At 41.5% G+C, this 21,641-nt stretch overlaps 1 protein-coding gene across 1 annotated transcript in view; it reads left to right on the forward strand.

The window, feature by feature from the left end:
- The window catches only part of DSTYK (dual serine/threonine and tyrosine protein kinase), a 54,462-nt gene that overhangs the window by 30,262 nt on the left and 2,559 nt on the right, over window positions 1-21,641 (forward strand). Inside the window, exons 3-12 of the mRNA XM_061187429.1 lie at window positions 5,883-6,552; window positions 10,839-11,071; window positions 11,473-11,556; window positions 12,217-12,393; window positions 13,018-13,147; window positions 13,523-13,679; window positions 14,125-14,257; window positions 16,165-16,278; window positions 18,564-18,678; window positions 21,163-21,297. Of these exons, the coding sequence (XP_061043412.1) occupies window positions 5,883-6,552; window positions 10,839-11,071; window positions 11,473-11,556; window positions 12,217-12,393; window positions 13,018-13,147; window positions 13,523-13,679; window positions 14,125-14,257; window positions 16,165-16,278; window positions 18,564-18,678; window positions 21,163-21,297 (1,948 nt within the window). The remainder of the gene's footprint in view (window positions 1-5,882; window positions 6,553-10,838; window positions 11,072-11,472; window positions 11,557-12,216; window positions 12,394-13,017; window positions 13,148-13,522; window positions 13,680-14,124; window positions 14,258-16,164; window positions 16,279-18,563; window positions 18,679-21,162; window positions 21,298-21,641) is intronic.

Consider the following 21,641-nt stretch of genomic DNA (forward strand, 5'->3'; position numbering starts at 1 on the left):
CTCTTGATGGGTCTAGTAAGTGATAAGAGAATAAAGCTTCACTTTCCTACTTTTATCTGTATATGTGGGTACCTGGATGTTTGAATATCCACAAGGTATTGAGTTGTCCAAAAAGTTCATTTGGTTTTAAGTAAAAATAAAAGACACGTTTTTCATTTTCACCAAGAATTTTATTAAACAATGTATTCCCTCACCGAACGAACTTTTTGGCCAACCCAATAGACTGCACAGAGGCTATTCAGTACATTCTTGTCAACTTGTCTGTTATCTCATTCCTCACAGTATGAAATCAGATAGTTCTGATCCTTAAGGGCTTCATGCTTATGAGTTGAGACACAGAGCTAAAGCCTTTACTTTGGGCTGTTTGGGATTGTAAACATATTTCCACTTTTAGCATGATGGTCTCATGCTTTCTGTGGCTAGTTCAGGGCTTTGGTTGGGATTATGGTTTTTCCCAAGTCTTGTTATGGCCTCTGAGTTACCACTCCCTACTTTTTACTAGGTAGGGAGATGAGCTTATATTTGTTCTATGCTGACTGCTGGGGTAAAGCTCTGGGTTGACACAGCTGCTTGTGGCCTGTTATATTCTAGAAAGCATCTCAGTCATTCGCAGCTCCCCAGTGGAGAGTGTTTGGACCAAGAGTAAAGGGATTTTCTACAATGTAACAAGAAGAGGGAGGTATTTACCTTAATATGTAATTGACATTTAAGAGTGATAGTTCAGAGAACTGTATAAAAATGAGGAAAAATCAATCCTGTGTAAAAACAGATGGGAAAAACCTCCCATTGCCCTGTGAGAGTGGGCATGGGAGGAGAATTGATGGTGACGATAGGTAGCATACAGAGACAGGGATTGAAGTCGAGTCGGTGTCAGTTGCTGGGCAAGGGCAGGACTCTTATATAGTTAGGTACTTCTCTTCTGTGTGATGTAATGAGGCTTCAGAACTATAGAGAAAGCAAAGATATTTATGACCTACCTGAGTATGTGATCATCTTCTGTTTGAACCATCAGTTAAGATAATCATCCTTAGCTATCATTGAGTTTCGGTAATGTGCCATGAGCCATAGAGTAAGCAGTCCTCACCAGTAAGAGCCAATATTCTTAGGAAGTGGTCAGGCTTCAGTGATTGAGCCATTTCTTCTTGGCACTTAAGGTAGTGTCATTTTACATAAAAAACTTTTACATAAAAAACAAAACCAGAGAGGTAAATTCTGGTGTTTGCAGAGTAGCAATCTCCTTTCTATTACATTCTCTTAGTCTTGCCAAAAAAATTGATGGTAATATATCAACTTAGGTAGATTCGACAGATTTGTGCAGATGTATTCTAAAAGAGAAATCTCTTTAGGAATTTGCTGTGACTCAAAATGGGAATTATGGCATACTCTCATGATCCCCTGGGATTCTTCTTCCTTGATTGAGTTAGGAGCAAAATGCTTACTCACTGCTTCATTCTTGGAGTAGATGCAAATAGCAGTTCCAGATAAATGTGTGGGATATGGGTTAAAAATAGAAAATTTTACATATGATGATTGAAAGTGGTTTTGAGCAAGTAGTAAAGGCATCATTTATTCATCCAGTAATTGCACATTTATTTATTTATTTACTATTACTATTTTTTTGGTCACGTCAAGCAGCAGGTGGGATCTTAGTTCCCCGACCAGGGATCGAACCCATACCCCCTGCAGTGGAAGCACAGAGTCTTAACCACTGGACTACCAGGGAAGTCCAATTGCACATTTATTTATTGGATGCTTATTAAGTGCCAGACACTGTTCTAAGTGCCAGGAAGGAATACAGCCTTCCATGAAACAGTCTGAGGTCAGTCTTCCCTCTCAGGTGGCCATAATAGGGCCCAGAACAGGGCTCATCCTCTCTGTGAATTTTTTTTCACTCCCTGTCTCCAGGAGACAGTGCTGGCTTCCCTTTTTGTTTATAACCGTCAGGCATGAGTCATCCCTTTGCCGTGAGTATTGCAGAATCACATATCACATTCCAGTCTAATTTGTACTGCTGCCAGAGTCTCAGCCAGCAGCTCTTTTTGCCTGTCTTCCAACAGTCTTGATAGTCAGAACAGTGAGACCGACTGCACAAGTTAATTAACTGGGGAACGGAGAAGAGAGAGCATGGTACTTGTTTTCTATCCATTTTTGTTTAGTACAAGATGTATTTAGGAGTAGACAACTTCTTTCTAGGTGCCGATGTACCAGGCGGTACCTACCATCAGAATTCATTTTTGGGGAATTTTTAAAAATTGAAGTATAGTTGATATATAATATGTTACAGGTGTAAAACATAGTGATTCATAATTTTTAAAGGTTATATTCCTTTATAGTTATTATAAAATATGGGCTATATTCCCTGTATTGTACAATATATCCATGTAGCTTCTTTATTTTATACATAGTAGTTTGTACCTCATAACCCCTATCTTGCCCCTTGCTCCTTCCCTCTCCCCACTGGTAACCACTAGTTTGTTCTCTGTATCTGTGAGTCTGTTTCTTTTTTGTTATAGTCACTAGTTTGTTTTATTTTTTAGATTGCACATGTAGGTGATATCATACAGTATTTGTCTTTCTCTGTCTGACTAATTTCACTTAGCATAATGCTCTCCAAGTCCATCCATGTTACTGCAAATGGCCAAATTTCATTCTTTTTATGGCTGAGTAGTATTCCACTGTGTATATATATATATATATATATATATATATATATATATATATATATACCATATCTTCTTTATCCACTGAATCCATTTTTTAAGAAATGAATTTGCAACTATGATCAATTAAAGTCAACTGTCCCTTACAAAGGATATTGGTTCTACAAATGGACTTGGCAGCTTTGGCTGATGGTTGTATTACACACACAAAATGGTCCTTTGAGGAAAACCTGGAAGTTTATTTTAGAATTTTAAGAAAATCCATCAAATAAACAAGCAAACAAAATTCTTCCTGAAAACTTTCTAAACAACACTTAACTTTGGTTTTGAATATTTAGGCTTTCTTCCCTTAATATTTCTATAATAAGTTTGATTGATTTATACCTTTAAAAAGATATATACTTAAGACAGAAGCAATTTTTAAAATATTTTTAAAAAACACTGTCATCTATAATTATCTTGTTATAAATTTTCAGTTCTTGGGATTCTCTTCTAGCCTATCTAATTATTATATGTAATTAAAGCGTTGGCATTTAGGCAATTGCATGTCGTACTCTAAACCCTAAAAGTTCTTACTTACCCACTTTTTGAATGTGCCTCATGAAGTGACTGATACTCCAGCAGTGTGACTCAGTGTAGTGAAGGGGCTTGTTTTGAATAGCAGGGTGAGTGTCACACTAGTCTTCCAATCAGAAAACATTCCATGCAATTCGAGGCACACATGAAACAGCAAATTTCTTCTTGGCCTAGGCTTGGGTAGAAAGCATGTGGATTTATACAGTGTTTGCTCAAATTACAAATGCTGAGATGGTAAAAGCACTTTTAGCTTTAGGGAGTTCAAAGTGGCCAGCCAAATGAAAGTTCTGTGACCTACCTGAGAATAAAATTTATGAGTTCTTTGTTGAGGAAGAAGGTGAGACCTTTGTGCTTTGCTGGAAATAGGAGAGCGCTGTCTCTCTCTCTCTCTCTTTCTCTGTCCTTCAAAACACACACACACACACACACACACACACACACACACTCTCTCTCTCTCTCTCTCTCTCTCTCTCTGTCTCTCTCTCTCTCTCTCCAAGAAACAATAGGCTGGCATTTCCCAGCCCTTTCTTCCTTATCTGGAGGAGATCAAAAAGGAAAAAATCCCAGGTTTTGATTTTTAAAAATCTTTCATCAATAATACCTCTTGCTCAAAAAAGGAATAAAAACAGAGTATTAGTCTGAAAGAAAATAAACAAACTGCATATCTTAGATTTCAAATAAAGTAAATTTGCAACATCTGATAACTGTTAAGGACACAGACTTGAGCAGATTTGTGTTGAGTTCTTTCATAACTCTTTAAAATGTACTAGAATTCTGCAAAGGATTGATTTTGAGTCTGCAGACTTTGGAGTTGGTGTGCCTGCAATGGTGATATAGGCACAAGTCTCCAGGTCAGCACTTAGGTCTGGAGTGCCAGGCAAAGTAGGCAATTTCAGAGATTTGGAGGAACCTATGCATGGATGGAAATACATGCTCTTAAGTGCTTCAAGATCCTTAGGAAAGAAGTAGAACAATAAAAAGAAACTACTAGCTAGGGAAAGGACCTGTGGAAAGTTGTTTCTAAACCAAAGATCATTCTTGAAACTCACTTTAGGCGTTGGGTTTATCAGTTATGATTGGATTCCATCGTATGTAACAATCAGAAAAATAGGGGCTTGCTTAAGCAAGACAGAGGTTACTTTTTTCCCTCACATAAATGAAGTCTAAAGCTAGGCAGTTGAGGGCTGGTGTGGCAGCTCTGTAGTCATCAGAGATCCAAGCTCCCTATTTCTTTCTTTTTTTTTAAATTAATTAATTAATTTATTTATTTATTTTTGGCTGTATTGGGTCCTCGTTGCTGCGCACAGGCTTTCCCCAGTTGTGGCTAGCGGGGGCCACTCCTCGTTGTGGTGCATGGGCCTCTCATTGCAGTGGCCTTTCTTGTTGCGGAGCACAGGCTCTAGGCGCGCAGACCTCAGTAGCTGTGGCACGCAGGCTCAGTAGTTGTGGCGCATGGGCTTAGTTGCTCCACGGCATGTGGGATCTTCCTGGACCAGGGCTTGAACCCGTGTCCCCTGCATTGGCAGGTGGATTCCCAACCACTGTGCCACAGAGAAGTCCCCCTATTTCTTTTTGCTTCATCATCCTCGGGGCTGGCTTCTACTCTCACGTTTGCCCAAGGACTGCAGGATGATCACTGCTGCTCTGTCTGTCACATCTGTGCTCCAAGCGAGAAGGGCAAGTCCAAAGGGTGTACTTACTAGTAGAATCAACCCTTTAAAGAGCTTTCCTGTTGCCCCACCTGTTATTGGCCACCCCTGTCTATAAAAGACATTGCCTTCCGAATAATGCAGAGGTTAAATATTGGATAGGCAAACCTTAGTCTCTGCCAGAGCAAGTGAGCATGAGCATAAAGGTATTACTAAGACTTAGGCGGCTAAGACTTTGGGATGCCTGCCAACTCCTAGAATAGGACGGTAATGTTTGGCAGATACAGCCTTTAGTTTGCTGCTTGATTGATTGATTCAACAAAGTTAAGGACTTACTCTGTACTAGGCACTGGAGTTATAGTAGTGAACAAGATAGACATGGTCCCTGTCCTCTAAGAGTTTATAGGCTAATGGGAAAAAATTAGGTTTTAAATAAATAAATTATAAATGTGTTGAACATTAAGAAAAGGAGAAGTAGAGAAGTGCTCGGGATTGTGTAATAGGAAAGACTCCCGAGGGGTATGACACGATGTATACATTGAGATTTAAAGGACCTTGGGAATTAGCCAGGTTAGAAAGATAGGGATGAGTTAGTCAGGTTAGAAAGAGGGGGAGGAATGTTCTAGGCAGATTCACTCCCAGTCTGTTAAGAGTTCTTTCTTCATCTACTATTTGTCTTATTTCTTCATCAGAGGGAATTAATGGGAGTTTCCAAAGCAACAAAAGGGACTAAATATTCTTTTTTATCTAAAATGGCTAAAAGGACTGCCATCCTTTCTACTTATTTTTTTTTTCACTCTCTCTAGACGAGTGCCTGCCTGCATAGGCTGCACCAGGGAGTCTTGGTAACCAAGGAAGGAGGTGGACAAATGATTGGGGCATACCGAAGTTCAGTTGCCCCATCATAGATCTGGATTTTGGTCTCAGTGTGGGACTTTGGGGAGGCAAGGATTGGTTCTGACCCTGAAGTGCTGATATGACCCTCTTCCCCTTCTAGGAAGTGGACATTGTGGTAGCACCGTGCCAAGGCCTCCGGCCCACAGTGGATGTTCTGGGTGACTTGGTGAATGATTTCTTGCCTGTGATAACCTATGCACTCCACAAAGATGAACTCTCTGAAAGGGATGAGCAAGAGCTTCAGGAAATCCGAAAGTATTTCTCCTTTCCCGTATTCTTTTTCAAAGTGCCGAAGCTGGGCTCGGAGATAATCGGCTCCTCCACCAGAAGAATGGAGAATGAAAGATCACCACTCCATCGCCAGCTAACTGACCTGGGCTATCTGAGCAGCAGTCACTGTAACTGTGGGACCCCCAGCCAGGACACCAAAGCTCAGAGCATGTTGGTGGAGCAAAGTGAGAAGCTGAGACACTTGAACACATTTTCTCACCAGGTGCTACAGACTCACCTGGTGGACGCAGCCAAGGCCCTGAACCTGGTGCACTGCCGCTGCCTCGACATCTTTATTAACCAGGCCTTTGACATGCAGCGGGACCTGCAGATTACTCCCAAACGTCTAGAATATACACGAAAAAAGGAGAATGAGTTGTACGAATCACTGATGAATATTGCCAACCGAAAGCAGGAGGAAATGAAGGACATGATCGTTGAGACGCTTAACACCATGAAGGAGGAACTTCTGGATGATGCTGCCAACATGGAGTTTAAAGGTAGGTCCTAGAGAACTTGGTAGGGTGCGGGGACTACAGCATCCTCTAACTCTTTTCCAGCTGGAAGTTGAGTACATTAATTCTGAAGCCCAAAGGAACCTCAGGATCATCTCACCTACCCCCACTGTCATTAGCAGGAGCCCACCTTAAATCATTTAGCCAAGGTGGCCTCTTTTGTTCTGAGAGACCTTCCTGGAAGATTCCACCATCATTCCTTCCTAGGACTGTTAGTCCAGCTTTTGGTAAATTCATCCCAGTAGTGCTCTTTAGTCTCCAGTTTATATCTGTATCCCCTTGACCTTGATAAAACTGGAGAAGAGCTGCTTGAAGAATGTCACTAAGTCATGCTTTAACCCTGGTTCCTTTGGCATGGCCCATGCTTCTTTGTCGGTTCTTTTTTGTGTGTCATGGTCTCATTTTCTTTTCAGGCTGCTCCTGAGACCTAACTCAGAAGGATTTCCCAAAGTAGCGGTTTTAGCTTTTCTGGCGTTCCCATTCTTCATGAATGACTGTTAACAAAACTGGGCCAAATGCTTAGTCTGGTCTTTTGGTGTCTGAGGTTTAGATCCTACTGACTTTGTATACTGACTTCTGCATGAACATTAGCTCTACTACCTATTAATTAAAGTACGTGGTTTGCACGTTACCCTTTAGGTTCTCAGTCATGGCTATGAATCCAAATAACCTGGGAGGCTTTTTGAAAATGTAGATGCTTGAGACCATTAAAGACCACTCCAGACCTACTAATCAGCATTTCTGACATGGGACCTAGCATCAGTTTTTTGTTTTTGTTTTTTTCTAAAACAACCTCCCTAGGTGGATTCTGCTTATTTCCATTTTCTAGATGAGGAAACTCAAGCTTAGACAGGTTAAGTAGTTTGCTCAAGGTCACATAGATACTAAATAGTAGAGGCAGAATTTGAATCTAGACAGTCTGATTCCTGAGCCCATACTCTTAATTTCCATGCTTTACTGCTTCCTAATCTGTTCCCAGTTACCGATACTACCATCTTCCTGGGAACCAGCTTCAAAACCTCAGCATGGGGACTTCCCTGGTGGTCCAGTGGTTAAGACTCCGCGCTTCCAATGCACGGGGCACGGGTTTGATCCCTGGTCGGGGAGCTAAGATCCCACGTGCCGCGTGGCTCGGCCAAATAAAAAAAATAAAAATAAAAAAATTTTTAAAAGTAAAAAAAAAAGTCTTAAACAAACAAACAAAAACCTCAGCATGGTCTTTAACTGTTTTCTTTCTCTCGTCCCCGTATCCAGTCAGTCGCCAAGTCCTGCTGAGTCTTCTTCCCTATTTCATATATACCTTTGCTTCTCTATTCCTTCTTCTTTAGTCTAACTGAACTATTGTTACCTGACTGATCTTACTGACATCTTTCTCTCCTTTCTCCAGTTCATCTTTATTGGCTCTATTTCTACAGACTGAGTTAAGACTCCTTAGCCTAGTATTCAAGATCTTCCAAAGCCTAGCTCTTTCCAACTTTCTCAGTCTTGTTTCCCACTATGCACCTTCCTGTAATTTCTTTTTTGGTTGGTCTCAACTGCTTCCTGTCCTCTGTATGCTTCCTTTATTTTTATTTTTATTTTTTTTTGCTTATGCCCTGCCCTAAACCTGAATGTCTTTTATTTGTGAATTTTCAAATCCTACGTACCCTTCAAGGCCTCTTCCAAACAACATTTTTCATGAAGTTGTCTTTAATTTTCTTAGCTAATAATGATCGCAGTTCATCTGAACTCCCATAGAGTTTCATCTGGAACTGAAACTTCTGGTGTATTTCACTTTTTTATCTTATTATTATAGTTATTTATGTTCCTCTATTTTCTAAAATCCTAGAAATGAAGAACAGGATCTGGGTCTTTATTCATCACTATATCCCTTGCAGCAAATAACAGAGTCTGTGTATAGTATATCTTTGGAAAATGAATGAGTGTGTGAGTGATGGTATATGTTTGTCACACTTATAGATACAAAGGAAATATACTTTAGCAAGCATAGGATGCTTGATTTCTTATCGGTCTTTCTAAAGATGAACAAAGATACCTCTTTGGCGAATTCCCATTGTAGGGAGGAGTTGCTGAGAAGTGCTCACTTGCAGTGGAAATCCTAGGAAATCTTCTGAATGTTTAATTTAATTCAGTGCCTGAGTAAAAGACACTGGAGCATCAATGCCAGCATCAGAGTAGACATGATAAAGGGTTGTCAGGGCAGGTAGGTGGAGCAGTCAATGAAACATTTGATTGTCTATCATGTACCAGGTATACCATGTTTGGTACCTGGGACACAGTGGTTAGCTCAGATGTGGAGTAACTGGGAACAAGTAGATCAAATGTCTGGCTCTGTTAACTACATCATGGACTTGTGGTTCTACTTACCTAGTTGGCTACATCTTAGACAGGACTTAACGTGCTGCTTCTTACCTTGTTCTAATACATTCTGGGTATCCTTGAGGCAATGACAAGTAGATTTAGAAGAGAGCTGCCACATATCCTATGGAGCCAGATTTTTATTACTGATTTATGTTTCTTTTAAAATAAAGGTAATGCATGCACACTAGGTAGCATGACATACATACTTTATAAATTATTTATTTTTTGAAAAGATAATACCTATAAACATGGTACTTTACTCAAAGATAAAAAGATACTGTCTCCTAGTCATCTAGTTTTCCTCTATATGTTCTTCTGCCCTTACTTTTTCACTTATCCCATATCTTAGAGATCTCTCCATAAATGTGCAGAGAAATTTGTCTTCTTCTAATGGATATACCTTAATTTATTTAACTGTTCCTCTACTGCTGGATATGTAGGCTGTTTCTTGGTTTCTTTTTTTTAAAAATAAATTTATTTATTTTATTTATTTATTTTTGGCTGCATTGGGTCTTTGTTGCTGCATGCGGGCTCTCTCTAGTTGCGGTGAGGGGGGCCACTCTTCGTTGTGGTGCACGGGCCTCTCATTGCAGTGGTCTCTCCTGTTGCGGAGCACGGGCTCCAGGCGCACAGACCTCAGCAGTTGTAGCACGCGGGCTCAGTAGTTGTGGCTCGTGAGCTCCACAGCGCAGGCTCAGTAGTTGTGGCTCACGGGCCCAGCTGCTTCACAGCCATGTGGGATCGTCCCGGAGCAGGGCTCGAACCTGGGTTCCCTGCATTGGCAGGCGGATTCTTATCCACTGCACCACCAGGGAAGCCCCTTTCTTCCTTCCTTTCTTCCTTTCCTTCCTCCCTTCTTTTCCTCCCTCCCTCCCTCCTTTCTTTCCTTCTTTCCTTCCTTCCTTCCTTCTTTCTCTTTCTTTCTTTTTCTTTTTCTTTCTTTCTTTCTTTCTTTCTTTCTCTTTCTTTCTTTCTTAGAGTATACTGCATTGATCATCATTGTGCATGCATATATTTGAGACTTGTAAGGGTATATTTCTAGAAAAGTAATTCCTAGAAGCAGAAACAATAGTTGGGTCAAAGGGTATATAGATTTCTTTTGTTAATTGGTTGGTTAGCTTAAATTTTTGATAGATATTGCCAGATTTCTTCCAAAGAGGTGGTACCAATATAAGTTTCTAACATTAGAGAGGGCCTTTTTAGGAGTGGAATTTTTATAGGTGATTTGTCTTCTCTTAAGTTCTTCTGTCCTCTGGTTTGCAAAACAGACTTTTCTAATCCTGAGAGCTAGTAGCATAGTGGGGATAACGTTCCAGTTTTACTTTTTATTTCTCTAGTAGTTGATTAAAATTGAATTCTTGACTCTTGGATTTTTCTCATTAATATGCTAGGAAGTGTGAATTATTACAAAGATCAGAGGCTTTGGAATCCATGAGCTTTGGGTTCAAATGCTAGCTATATTACTTCCTAGCTGTACCATCCCCTCCCAGTGCCCACTTTATTCTCTCTTTGAGGCTTTTTCCCGACATATAAAATATAACCAGTAATATACCCCTGACAGTGTTGTTGTTGGGATTAAATTAGATTACATATGAAAAATACTTACTGTGCATTTCAAATAGTCTGCAGTCAATAAATGTTGTTCCTCCTCTTCTATAAATGTGATATAAGAGCTGACAAAATCAATAGGTTCATTCTGTACACAGTTGCTCCTTCTCACGATTCTTAGATGCCTTAAGTAGTTGAGGATTGCATGGCCCGTGGTCATACTGAGAGTCAGTTTGTCAACCATATGCATTTAGTAGCTGTTGTTCATGGTAGCTCCTTGGGTCTGACTTGGGAGCTGCCTTTATTCAGTGTGCCCGCCCCTTCCCCTCACAGCCAACTAGCTTTTTGCTCTGCCTCCATAGATGTCATTGTCCCTGAGAATGGAGAACCAGTGGGCACCAGAGAGATCAAATGCTGCATCCGACAGATCCAGGAACTCATCATCTCCCGGCTTAATCAAGCAGTGGCTAACAAGCTGATCAGCTCTGTGGATTACCTACGTGAGAGCTTCGTCGGAACCCTGGAACGGTGTCTGCAGAGCCTGGAGAAGTCTCAGGATGTCTCGGTTCACATCACCAGTAATTATCTCAAACAGGTACTCAAAGGGTAGTTAAGAGTGTGTCACAGATAACACATGAAACAGAATCCACCCACGAACACAGCTTCAAGTTAGTCAAGAATTTCCCTTTCAACTTTTTGCCAGTCCAGTTTGAATTTTATTTTGTTTTCCTATCTCATGACTACTGCCTGTGGGAGGTGCTTGTGAATTGTCAAATTGCAGTTAAGTCAATGAGCAAGAAGATGAAGATGAAGTAAAGGAGCCCAAATAGTCATCAAATAGATGATCAGCCTGCATTGACTCTGCACATATACTGAGGGATAGATTTGGGAACCTTGAAACGGGACCATGTTCTTGAAATAAATATCATTTATTGCATTTTTAATTAGCCACTCTACTCAGGGAATATTGACTTTCGTTTGTGTACTGTCTTTCAGATCTTAAATGCTGCCTATCATGTTGAAGTCACATTTCACTCAGGGTCCTCAGTTACAAGGATGCTGTGGGAGCAAATCAAACAGGTAGAGGTTGTTTAGGGAAGTGTTTTTCAGCCCCTAGTTGGCTTAGGTGAATCTTGGTCGTTCCAACAGAAACTGATGTCTAGGATGTCTGTCCTAAACAAACTGATGTCTGTCAGGGCAGGTGGCCATTTGTCCTGGTTTGCCTGCCTGGGAGAACCCTGGTTTATGCCTGTTCTGAAATAATTATTAACAGTACCCCCTTTAACTATTAAAAGTGATGTGTCTAAATGATATTTTATGGAGCCATAAAACCCTACTTCACTGGCTTCTTCATATTTCTTTTTCCCAACCTAAGTGTTTTCTCAGAACCAGGCTTTGTTGCCAGAGGCCATGAGTGTGGTTTCCTTTCTGATGTTCCATCTGACTCTTACGTAGAGTTATTTGCTGTATTTAGAAAGGGATTTATCAGGCACCCCCAGTACTGAATGTAATGTATTGATTTGTGAGCATGCAGACTAGGCCTAGTGTTCTTTGATGATTTCCGTTGGGCTGAGCCCCGATTTTGAGGTAGATGGAATTGGAGAGTGTTGGACTTCATACAGCTCTTATCTTAAGATCCTGGCCTAACGAGTGGGTAACCCAGAGAGGGAGGGGCGTTGGTTCTTCCTGGTGGTTCCTGTCTCCCATCCCTCAGTGTTCTCACTGTCCTCATCCTGACAGATCATCCAGCGCATCACATGGGTGAGCCCACCTGCCATCACACTAGAGTGGAAGAGAAAGGTGGCCCAGGAAGCCATCGAGAGCCTCAGTGCCTCCAAGTTGGCCAAGAGCATTTGCAGCCAATTCCGGACTCGGCTCAACAGTTCTCATGAGGCCTTTGCAGCCTCATTGCGGCAGGTGGGTATATAGGAAAGGACATACAGCTGGATCAATCAGAGAGGAACCTCATCCACTGTGGAATGTTTTGTCTACTGCTGTCTACATAATTTTAAAAAAATCATCAGTATATTTCCTTTCTATTCTGTTAAAGGATAATACTAAGTTACAGGGTGTTTCATCAGTAAATTTTTCATGTGGATATTTTTCTAACTCTAGAGAGAATGGAGGGAACTCAATTAATTTCTCCCCACTTCACTGAGTGAGGAATGAAAATCGAGGGGTAGGAATTTTATATGAGTTTATATAGTATTTTAAGAATGAGTGACAGAAAGGGCTGACATTCCAACTTCCATAGTAGTTTGCAGTTATGTGACATCTGCTTATCCCTTTGGGGTGTGCGCGTGTGCATGTGTACATGTGTGTGAAGGGGAGGGTGGGTAGATGTGATTATGCATCCAGGAAGAAAAATTATTACTTAATGAATGCTCACTATCTGCCAATCTCTGAGCTATGTTACATATATCTTATTTAATTCTCACAGGTATCCTCATGAGGTAGATATTATTATCCCTATATAATAGGTGAGGAAGCCAAAGCTGGGGACCTGATAAGTCATATTTCTTTCTTCTTTTTCCTTCCCAGCTGGAAGCTGGCCACTCAGGCCGGTTGGAGAAAACTGAAGATCTATGGCTGAAGGTTCGGAAAGATCATGCTCCCCGCCTGGCCCGCCTTTCACTGGAAAGCCGTTCTTTACAGGATGTCTTGCTGCATCGTGAGTCCTTATTTTTTTTCCCTAGTAAATTGGAGGAGGAAGGTTCTGGATACCTGACATCCTCATGTCCAACCCTGGAGAATCCCAGTGTCTAAAGCTGCTTCCTTGCGAAGCTGCCTAAACACCCATTGATGTATTTTTGAATTTCTGATGAAGTCTGTTTGGTCCTGCTATTTATATAGTTCAAATAACACAACCAAAGTTTATTTAAATTAAACCAGTTAGGTTACTACTGGTTTAGAAAACATCCAGATTTCTTCCCCTGGCATAATTATGACTTCCTGCTTCTAGGCAGGTCCACGTCTAAGAATCTTAGGGAGGTTGCCCAGCAAGTTCCCATCCTTCCTGCTTTATCTCTGTCTCTGTACCTTATAGGTAAACCTAAACTGGGACAGGAACTGGGCCGGGGCCAGTATGGTGTGGTGTACCTGTGTGACAATTGGGGGGGGCACTTCCCTTGTGCCCTCAAGTCGGTTGTCCCTCCAGATGAGAAGCACTGGAATGACCTAGCTTTGGAGTTCCACTACATGAGGTAGGTTCTGGTCTCATTCATCTTTGTGGGGAACGATCCAGAGAAGAAGCTAGAAGCCTGGTATAAATTTTGTACCAAGAGCTATAGTATGCCTTGTTTCTCCATTCCTATGTCTCAGAATGTTGTAGGCCAGTATTTCAGTGTCTGGCCCAGAAATGTGCTCTCTTCAAGGCCTTTCCTGCTTTTACCTGCCCTTTCCCCACCATCCTAATTTCTCAGACCCATCCTTCCATTTGACTTTCTTCCTTAGTCCTTAAGGCCTGTCAGTTTTTAGATTCCATAATTCTCTGTCCTCGTTAGAGAGGCCATTCTCTTTGCCCTCTCTCTGTACTGAGGGCTATTACCTCTGGGCCTGGACTATGCATGGTCTCAGGGTTATTTCTTCCACTGTGGTGACATGCTATGCAAGGTTAGCTCTAGCCCAGACCTTTCCGCTCCTCACCAGGTCTCTGCCGAAGCATGAGCGATTGGTGGATCTGCACGGTTCCGTCATCGACTACAACTATGGTGGCGGCTCCAGCATCGCTGTGCTGCTCATTATGGAGCGGCTGCACCGGGACCTCTACAGTGGGCTGAAGGTGAGGCAGGGCAAAGAGGGAGTGAGGTCCAGCTGGCAGCCAGATCCACAGGTTCCTTTCTGGCCTTTCCTCCTTTCTTCTTTATTCAGAGCCCCTAGCTCTCATAAGACAATGTTGGAGTAATCAAGCTTTATTACCTTCATTTCCAAAAAACCTTAAAAATGTCTCAGAACATGTTTTTTTGCCCAGTTTATATCCAGAATACTGCAGTTCACCACTTTTACCTCTCGTGGTAGTGGTAAAAATCTAGACTACACAGAAGAGCAGAAAAGCTTCCTATAACTCTGCTATTCTTTCTCTTTTTTTGTTCTCAGTGAATTAAGCTAGTTTTTGTTGTCAACAAATATTTATTAGTGACTACTTTGTACAAGGCCCTGTATTAAGCAACATAAGGGGATATCAAAAAGTATAATTGGCCAGGGGCTTTTAAAAGAATTGTAGGGACTTCCCTGGTGGTGCAGTGGTTAAGAATCCGCCTGCCAGTGCAGGGGACACGGGTTCGAGCCCTGGTCTGGGAAGATCCCACATGCCACGGAGCAACTAAGCCCCCACGCCACAACTACTGAGCCCGTGTGCTGCAACTACTGAAGCCCGCACGCCTAGAGCCCGTGCTCTGCAACAAGAGAAGCCACCGCAATGAGAAGCCCGCGCACCGCAACAAAGAGTAGCCCCTGCTCACCACAACTAGAGAAAGCCCGCACGTAGCAATGAAGACCCAACACAGCCAAAAATAAATTTTAAAAAAATTTTAAAAAATAAAATAAAATAATTGTAGTCAGTGAATATTTCATGAACAGGTGGCATTTGAGTTGGATAAGTGAACCCTGATGGGTAAAATTTGGGCAGATGGAAAGAAGAGGTCATACCAGGGGGAAGGAATAGCTTAGTGCCCAGAACATTTGAAGGACACTGACTGTGTTGGAGCAGCTGGTTCATTTGGGGAATAGAGGGGAGATAATATGCAAAGAAATGTTGGGAACAAGTTATAGAAGACCAAAAATGTTAGCAGTTCCATAGCATTCAAATTCTGCCGTAGACAGTGAGAAGCGAAAGATTTTGAATGAAGGTGAAATACCCTCAGTTGGATGTTGAGTTCCCCTCATCTAAAACAGCCACCAGCAGGGAAATAGAGAGGTTTCTTTTGTTTGTCCTCTACATTGGAGCTGGAAAAGCTAACCCCAGAGTATCTGGTAGGTCCCTTCTCACAGGTGCCTCTTGTACCAGTTTATATGGAATAAGACAGAAGAATCCTTAGAAATGCTTGCAGGAGCCATGAGAAATCAATACGGTGAATAAAATGACCCTGCAAGTGGCTTTCCTTCTTCATTTCAGGGGAGTTAAGCTCAGCACCATGTGATGCTTTTCCATAAGTGGGTTAGAGAACCATATATGGGCTTTTGGATGAGTGATATAACATTCTCCAGAATTCAAGAGACCCTAAATTGGAGGATTGGTAGAAGTAAGATGAGCGACTTTGGTATTTGAATCCATAAAACCAAAGGCTAACCAGTCCTACAAAGCAATGGAAGTAAATCTGCCTGAGAGTCCTAGAAATACTCACTTTGAGCCTCTAAGGCAGTTCTAGAGTTTGTTCAGGGTTAGAGATGCACTCATGCCTTCAGGCGTTTGGTTGTGGCTCTCCTAGTCACATTTGGGGATCATCCACCTGGCCTAAGTGCTGCCTCCAAGGAATTTGATCTGGCCTTTATAGCTTGCCCTTCCTTGCTTTTCCTTTATTTCCCTCTCCTACCTTCTTCTTCCCTTATTCTCATCCACTTTTCTGTCCTTGTGTACCCTAGTGTGGTCAGTCTTTCAGTATCTCACAGAAGGAACTCTTAGTTGGTATAAGCAAGTTGGATTGAGGAGTTGTCTTCTTAGTGACAAGTAAACCCTTTTGTCTCCCCAAGGCTGGGCTGACCCTGGAGACCCGTTTGCAGATAGCACTAGATGTGGTGGAAGGAATCCGCTTCCTGCACAGCCAGGGACTTGTCCACCGTGATATCAAACTGAAAAATGTGCTGGTAAGTAAGAGCTGTTTCCCCAAGATAACTCCCTGTCTCTATGTGTAAGTGACCTTTGGAGGGAGGTATACATAAATGTAAATTTGGTCACAGGAAAAGACTGTGACCAGTTAACAGCAGAGTGGATGGATGGTTTCTTGGACTTGACAAAGCTTAGGGAGGAGTTGCATCATAGGCCTAGCTTATATTGCTTAAGATTTTTTCTCCCAACACTGGTGAGAAAATTTAAACTTACAGAAAAGCTAAAAGACTGGTACAATGAAGATTCACATACTGTTCACCCAGATTCATATTCTCTTTCCTAGTGTAGTCTCTCTTTGTTTCTGTCTCTCTCTTTCTTCACACACACACATACACACACACACACATTTTTTACTGAACTATATGAGAGTAACTTGCAGATAAAACTTTACTCCTATATACTTCAGCTTGTATCTTCTAAGGAAAAGGACATTCTTCCACTTAATTAAAATGCCATTTTTCACACCCAAGAAGTTTAAATTGATACAATATTATTAGTTAATACACAGTCTATATTAACATTTTCCAGTTGTCCCAAATATGTTCAACTATCCCAAATATGGTCTATTTGTTTGTTTGGCCCAGGATCCAATCCAAGGATCATACAGTGCTTTTCGTCATGTTTCTTTAGCCTCTTAATCTAGAATAGTCCTGCCTTTTTTTGCTTTTGTGACATTGATATTTTTGAGGATTCCAGGTCTTGTTATTGCTTAGGGTTTGAGATGCTGGATGAGGACTGAGATGGGTAAACACACCTTGAAAGGTAAGATAGTCATGAACCTGCCAGTCCTGTTATCTAATTGTAAAGAATCTTTTGACATACTCCTTTTGAAAATATATTGGATTATCATTGAAGTGTCTCTGGCAACACTTAAATGATATATAAAGAGGGCTTCCCTGGTGGCGCAGTGGTTGAGAATCCGCCTGCCAATGCAGGGGACACAGGTTCGAGCCCTGGTCTGGGAAGATCCCACATGCCGTGGAGCAACTAAGCCCGCGAGCCACAACTACTGAGACCCACGTGCCACAACTACTGAAGTCCGCGTGCCTAGAGTCCGTGCTCCGAAACAAGAGAAGCCACCACAATGAGAAGCCCGCGCACCACAATGAAGAGTAGCCCCCGCTCACCGCAACTAGAGAAATCCCACGTGCAGCAATGAAGACCCAACACAGCCAAAAAATAAAAATAAATAAATAAATAAATTTATTTTTAAAAAATGATATATAAAGATGATAGCAGTTTTGGGGGGAGGGAAATATCTTCCTAAAATTATAGGCTGAAACCTAAGAGGCTTGTCAATAGCCAAATGAGACCGATTTTTTTTTTAATTTTTATTTTTATTGACGTATAGTTGATTTATAATGTGTTATTTTCTGGTGTACAGCAAAATGATTCAGTTCTACATATATATTCCTTTTCGTATTCTTTTCCATTTTATGTTATTACAAGATATTGAATGTAGTTCCCTGTGCTCTACAATAGGATCTTGTTGTTTATCTGTTTTATATATAGAAGTTGGTATATGCTAATCCCAAACTCCTAATTTATCCCTCCCCTACCCCCTTTCCCCTTTGGTAACCATAAGTTTTCTATATCTGTGAGTCTGCTTCTGTTTTGTAAATAAGTTCATTTGTATCATATTTTAGATTCCACATAGAAGTGATACCATATGATATTTGTCTTTTTCTGTCTGACTCACTTCACTTCTTTTGATAATCTCTAGTTCCATCCATGTTACTGTACTATTTCGTTCTTTTTTTACGGCTGAGTAGTATTCCATTGTGTATATATACATCGTCTTTATCCATTCATCTGAGACAGATTTATTGTCTTGGACCTCAGGAAAGGAAACTAGAGGGAATTAAAAAACCCTCCTCAGCTGACCAGAGGACCTCAACCTTCTTATTTAGCAACTTTCTGCCCTGGGTTCTGGAGGTCAGAGGAGAATAATCAGGAACTAATAATACTTTCCTCAGTGTCCTTCATTTATTCATTCTTCCAAGATTTGCTAAGCTCCTGATATGTGCTAGGCACTATGCTAAGTGCTGGGGATACAAAGATGAAAAAGACAGTCCTTGCCATCAGGTTGTTTACAGTATGGGGAGAAGACAGTAATGGGAGTGAATCTGGCGACAGGGAGAATAGAGGCAGAGTTGATTAAGTACTGCTGTGAGGTAGATGCCTACTTTTGAGCTTGGGTATGCAGCTGAGCGCTATGTGCAGGACCAGGCATAGGATGACTCTCACCCTGCTTTGTTGGCAGTTGGACAAGCAGAACCGTGCCAAGATCACTGACTTAGGATTCTGCAAGCCAGAGGCCATGATGTCAGGCAGCATTGTGGGGACACCAATTCATATGGCCCCTGAACTTTTCACAGGTAAGCTGGAGGGCAGGGAGTGGGTTTCGGCAGGGCTCCGTGTGTTAACCAAGTGCTACCCTTTGGGCTAAGTAGTATCCACAAGTACTACTGGCAGTTCTGGCATAGGCAGGGGAGAAACCAGAACAGGGGAAACCTAAGACAAGTAGGGGGACAAGTGAAGAGGTAAAGGGGCAAGAAAGAAAAGTGTAAATGGGAGTCACCAACTATTCTACTGGATGTCTCTCTGGGCTATTAGTGCCATCATTGCCATAGTCAACCAATTATTTAATCCTAAAGTATTGATTGAATAACTCCTATATAATAAGAGTTGTCCTCTATCATTAAAGAACTTACAGTTGACAGAGATATATTGAGAGGTAAAATAATTAAGAAGCAGTATAAGATAACATGTGATTAAGTGCTACATAATGTAATGTTGGTGTTCAGAGAAGAAATGTTAGATGGTTTTGTGGTAGAGGTGAAATTCTGGATAGAAACTGAATGAGATCTGGAAAATTTGGTAGGTGGGAAGGGAACTCAATATATTTATTAATATATTCTTTGAGCTAGGCACTGTGGGTATGTTATGTCATATATTTTGTTCTATTTAATCCTCATGACAATTCTGTGGTGATATTGATGCATTTTTATGTCCATGTCATGGATAAAGTTGAGGCCAGATTGATGAAGAAACCCACCCCAAAACATTGAGCTAGAAGTAATGAGGCTGGGATTGGAATTTAGGTCCTTCTGTCTCTAGAGTCCAACCATGTTAGGTAGGAGAGAAAATTCTGGAGGCTGGGGGAGAGGAAATAGGAGCAAAATTGCCGATTAGAAATAAGCATGACAGGAAAGAAATCAGTTCGGGAAGTAATAGCAAACAAGTTGGAGATAAGATATATTTGAGCTTGAAATTCATGCAGTGGAGTGAAGGCTTAATGTTGGAAGAAGTAAGGAGCTACTGGGCTTTTGAACAGGTGAGGGATGAAAAGAGATGTTCATGGAAATGTTTAGTAGCAGTAGGTAAGGCAGATTGAGTGGCAAGAGCCAAGTAGGGAGACCAGTGGTGGAGACCAGACCTAGGATTAAGTTGGTAGTAGTGCTGAAACAAAAAATGTTACAGATTTGAGATCAATTCAGAGGAAGGATGGGCAAGATTTTGTAATTAACTTGATATGGGTGATGAACAGAAAAGAATGACTAAAAGATGACTCTGAGGTTTTGAGCCTGAACGGATGAGGAAGGTTGTGTCATTGCCAGGGAAGGTGGAAAGGGAATGGCAGGTCACTCGTTAGTATTGGTAAGACTTAAAATTAGCAATTTATAATATTTGGATTTCTCTCATTAGCCACAGGTCTTCCCCCAACCCTTCATTGAGTGATACATATAAGGATTAGGAGTTACTTGGATAGCTGTAGTCCTACGCACATTGAAAAGAAGTAGACAGTCATCATTTTTCTTTCCCTGACTTTTAAAAAAATTTCTATCCCCACTTTTATTATTTTATCTTGGCTACTTCGTATTTAAATTCATTTGATTATTTCTACTGCAGTTCATCCTACTGCTGTAAAAATAATCTTTCTAAAATATTTTCTTCATGTCACCTCCTGCTCTAAAGCATAAATGACTCCTGCTGCCCACCAAATCCAGACTCTTCTGTCCGACTTTAAAAATCTTTATGTTATGGTTCCAACCTATCTACCCACCTGTATTTCCCAACCTTATTTCCCTAACATGACCTTTCAGGATTAATCTTTTTGACTGTCCCATTAAAATAAAGGCCCGGACTTCCCTGGTGGCTCAGTGGTTAAGAATCCGCCTGCCAGTGCAGGGGACACGGGTTCAATCCCTGGTCCAGGAAGATCCCACATGCCGCAGAGCAGCTAAGCCCGTGAGCCACAACTACTGAGCCCCTGCGCTCTAGAGCCCGTGAGCCACAACTACTGAGCCCGAGTGCTGCAACTACTGAAGCCCGCATGCCTGGAGCCGGTGCTCCGCAGCAGGAGGAACCACCACAATGAGAAGCCTGTGCACCGCAGCGAAGAGTGGGCCCTGCTTGCTGCAACTGGAGAGGGCCCATGCGCAGCAACCAGGACCCAACACAGCCAAAAATGAATGAATGAATGAATGAATGAATAAATAAATAAATAAATAGATATAAAAAATAAAATACTTCACACAAACAATAATCAAATACAAAATATAATGAATATCAGTGAAATATAAAATAAATAAATTAAAATAAAATAAAAGGCCTGTTTTCCTTCCCCTTTGTCAAGTTCTAGTCTTGGCTCTTTTAATCTTTAGCCCTCCCAGTGCCATAGTTTTTCGTATTATAAAATGGGCATTATAAATGTGTCCTGCCTAACAGGGTTGTTATAAGAGATAATGGGTATTAAAGGCTTTAGGAAAAAATGTGTAAAGACCTCTGCAGATGCAAGTTAGCGGTGATGCTGTTGATTCCCTCCCTGGCTCACTACTTGTCACCCTTTCTTGCTGTAGGGAAGTATGATAATTCTGTGGATGTCTACGCTTTTGGCATTCTTTTCTGGTATATCTGCTCAGGCTCTGTCAAGCTCCCTGAGGCATTTGAGAGGTGTGCCAGCAAAGACCATCTCTGGAACAATGTGCGGAGAGGTAAGAGCCACGAGCCTTGCTTTGCCCTGACTCCCCAGGAGAGAGCAGACTGAGACCAGGCACTGCCGCAGCGGCCTCCCGTCCTCCTCTCTGGCCACTCCACAGCAGGACCTCATACACATTTAAACCATCATGGAATCCAGAAAAGACATTTAAGTCAAACCTTTGCTTCCAGGCAGCGTGGTTCTGAACTCTCAGAAAGGTTTTTATCTTTAAAATTTCTAATTCTTCAACATCCTATGCCAGTGTATTCCAGTTTTTCATCACAGTTACTATTAGGTTCTAACCTAGATATTTGCAGTTGAAGCCAAAGCTCACTGCATTGTTTAGCATCCTGAGCCCCA

Source organism: Eubalaena glacialis, chromosome 3 (genome assembly GCF_028564815.1).
Source record: "Eubalaena glacialis isolate mEubGla1 chromosome 3, mEubGla1.1.hap2.+ XY, whole genome shotgun sequence".
Lineage (NCBI taxonomy): Eukaryota > Metazoa > Chordata > Mammalia > Artiodactyla > Balaenidae > Eubalaena > Eubalaena glacialis.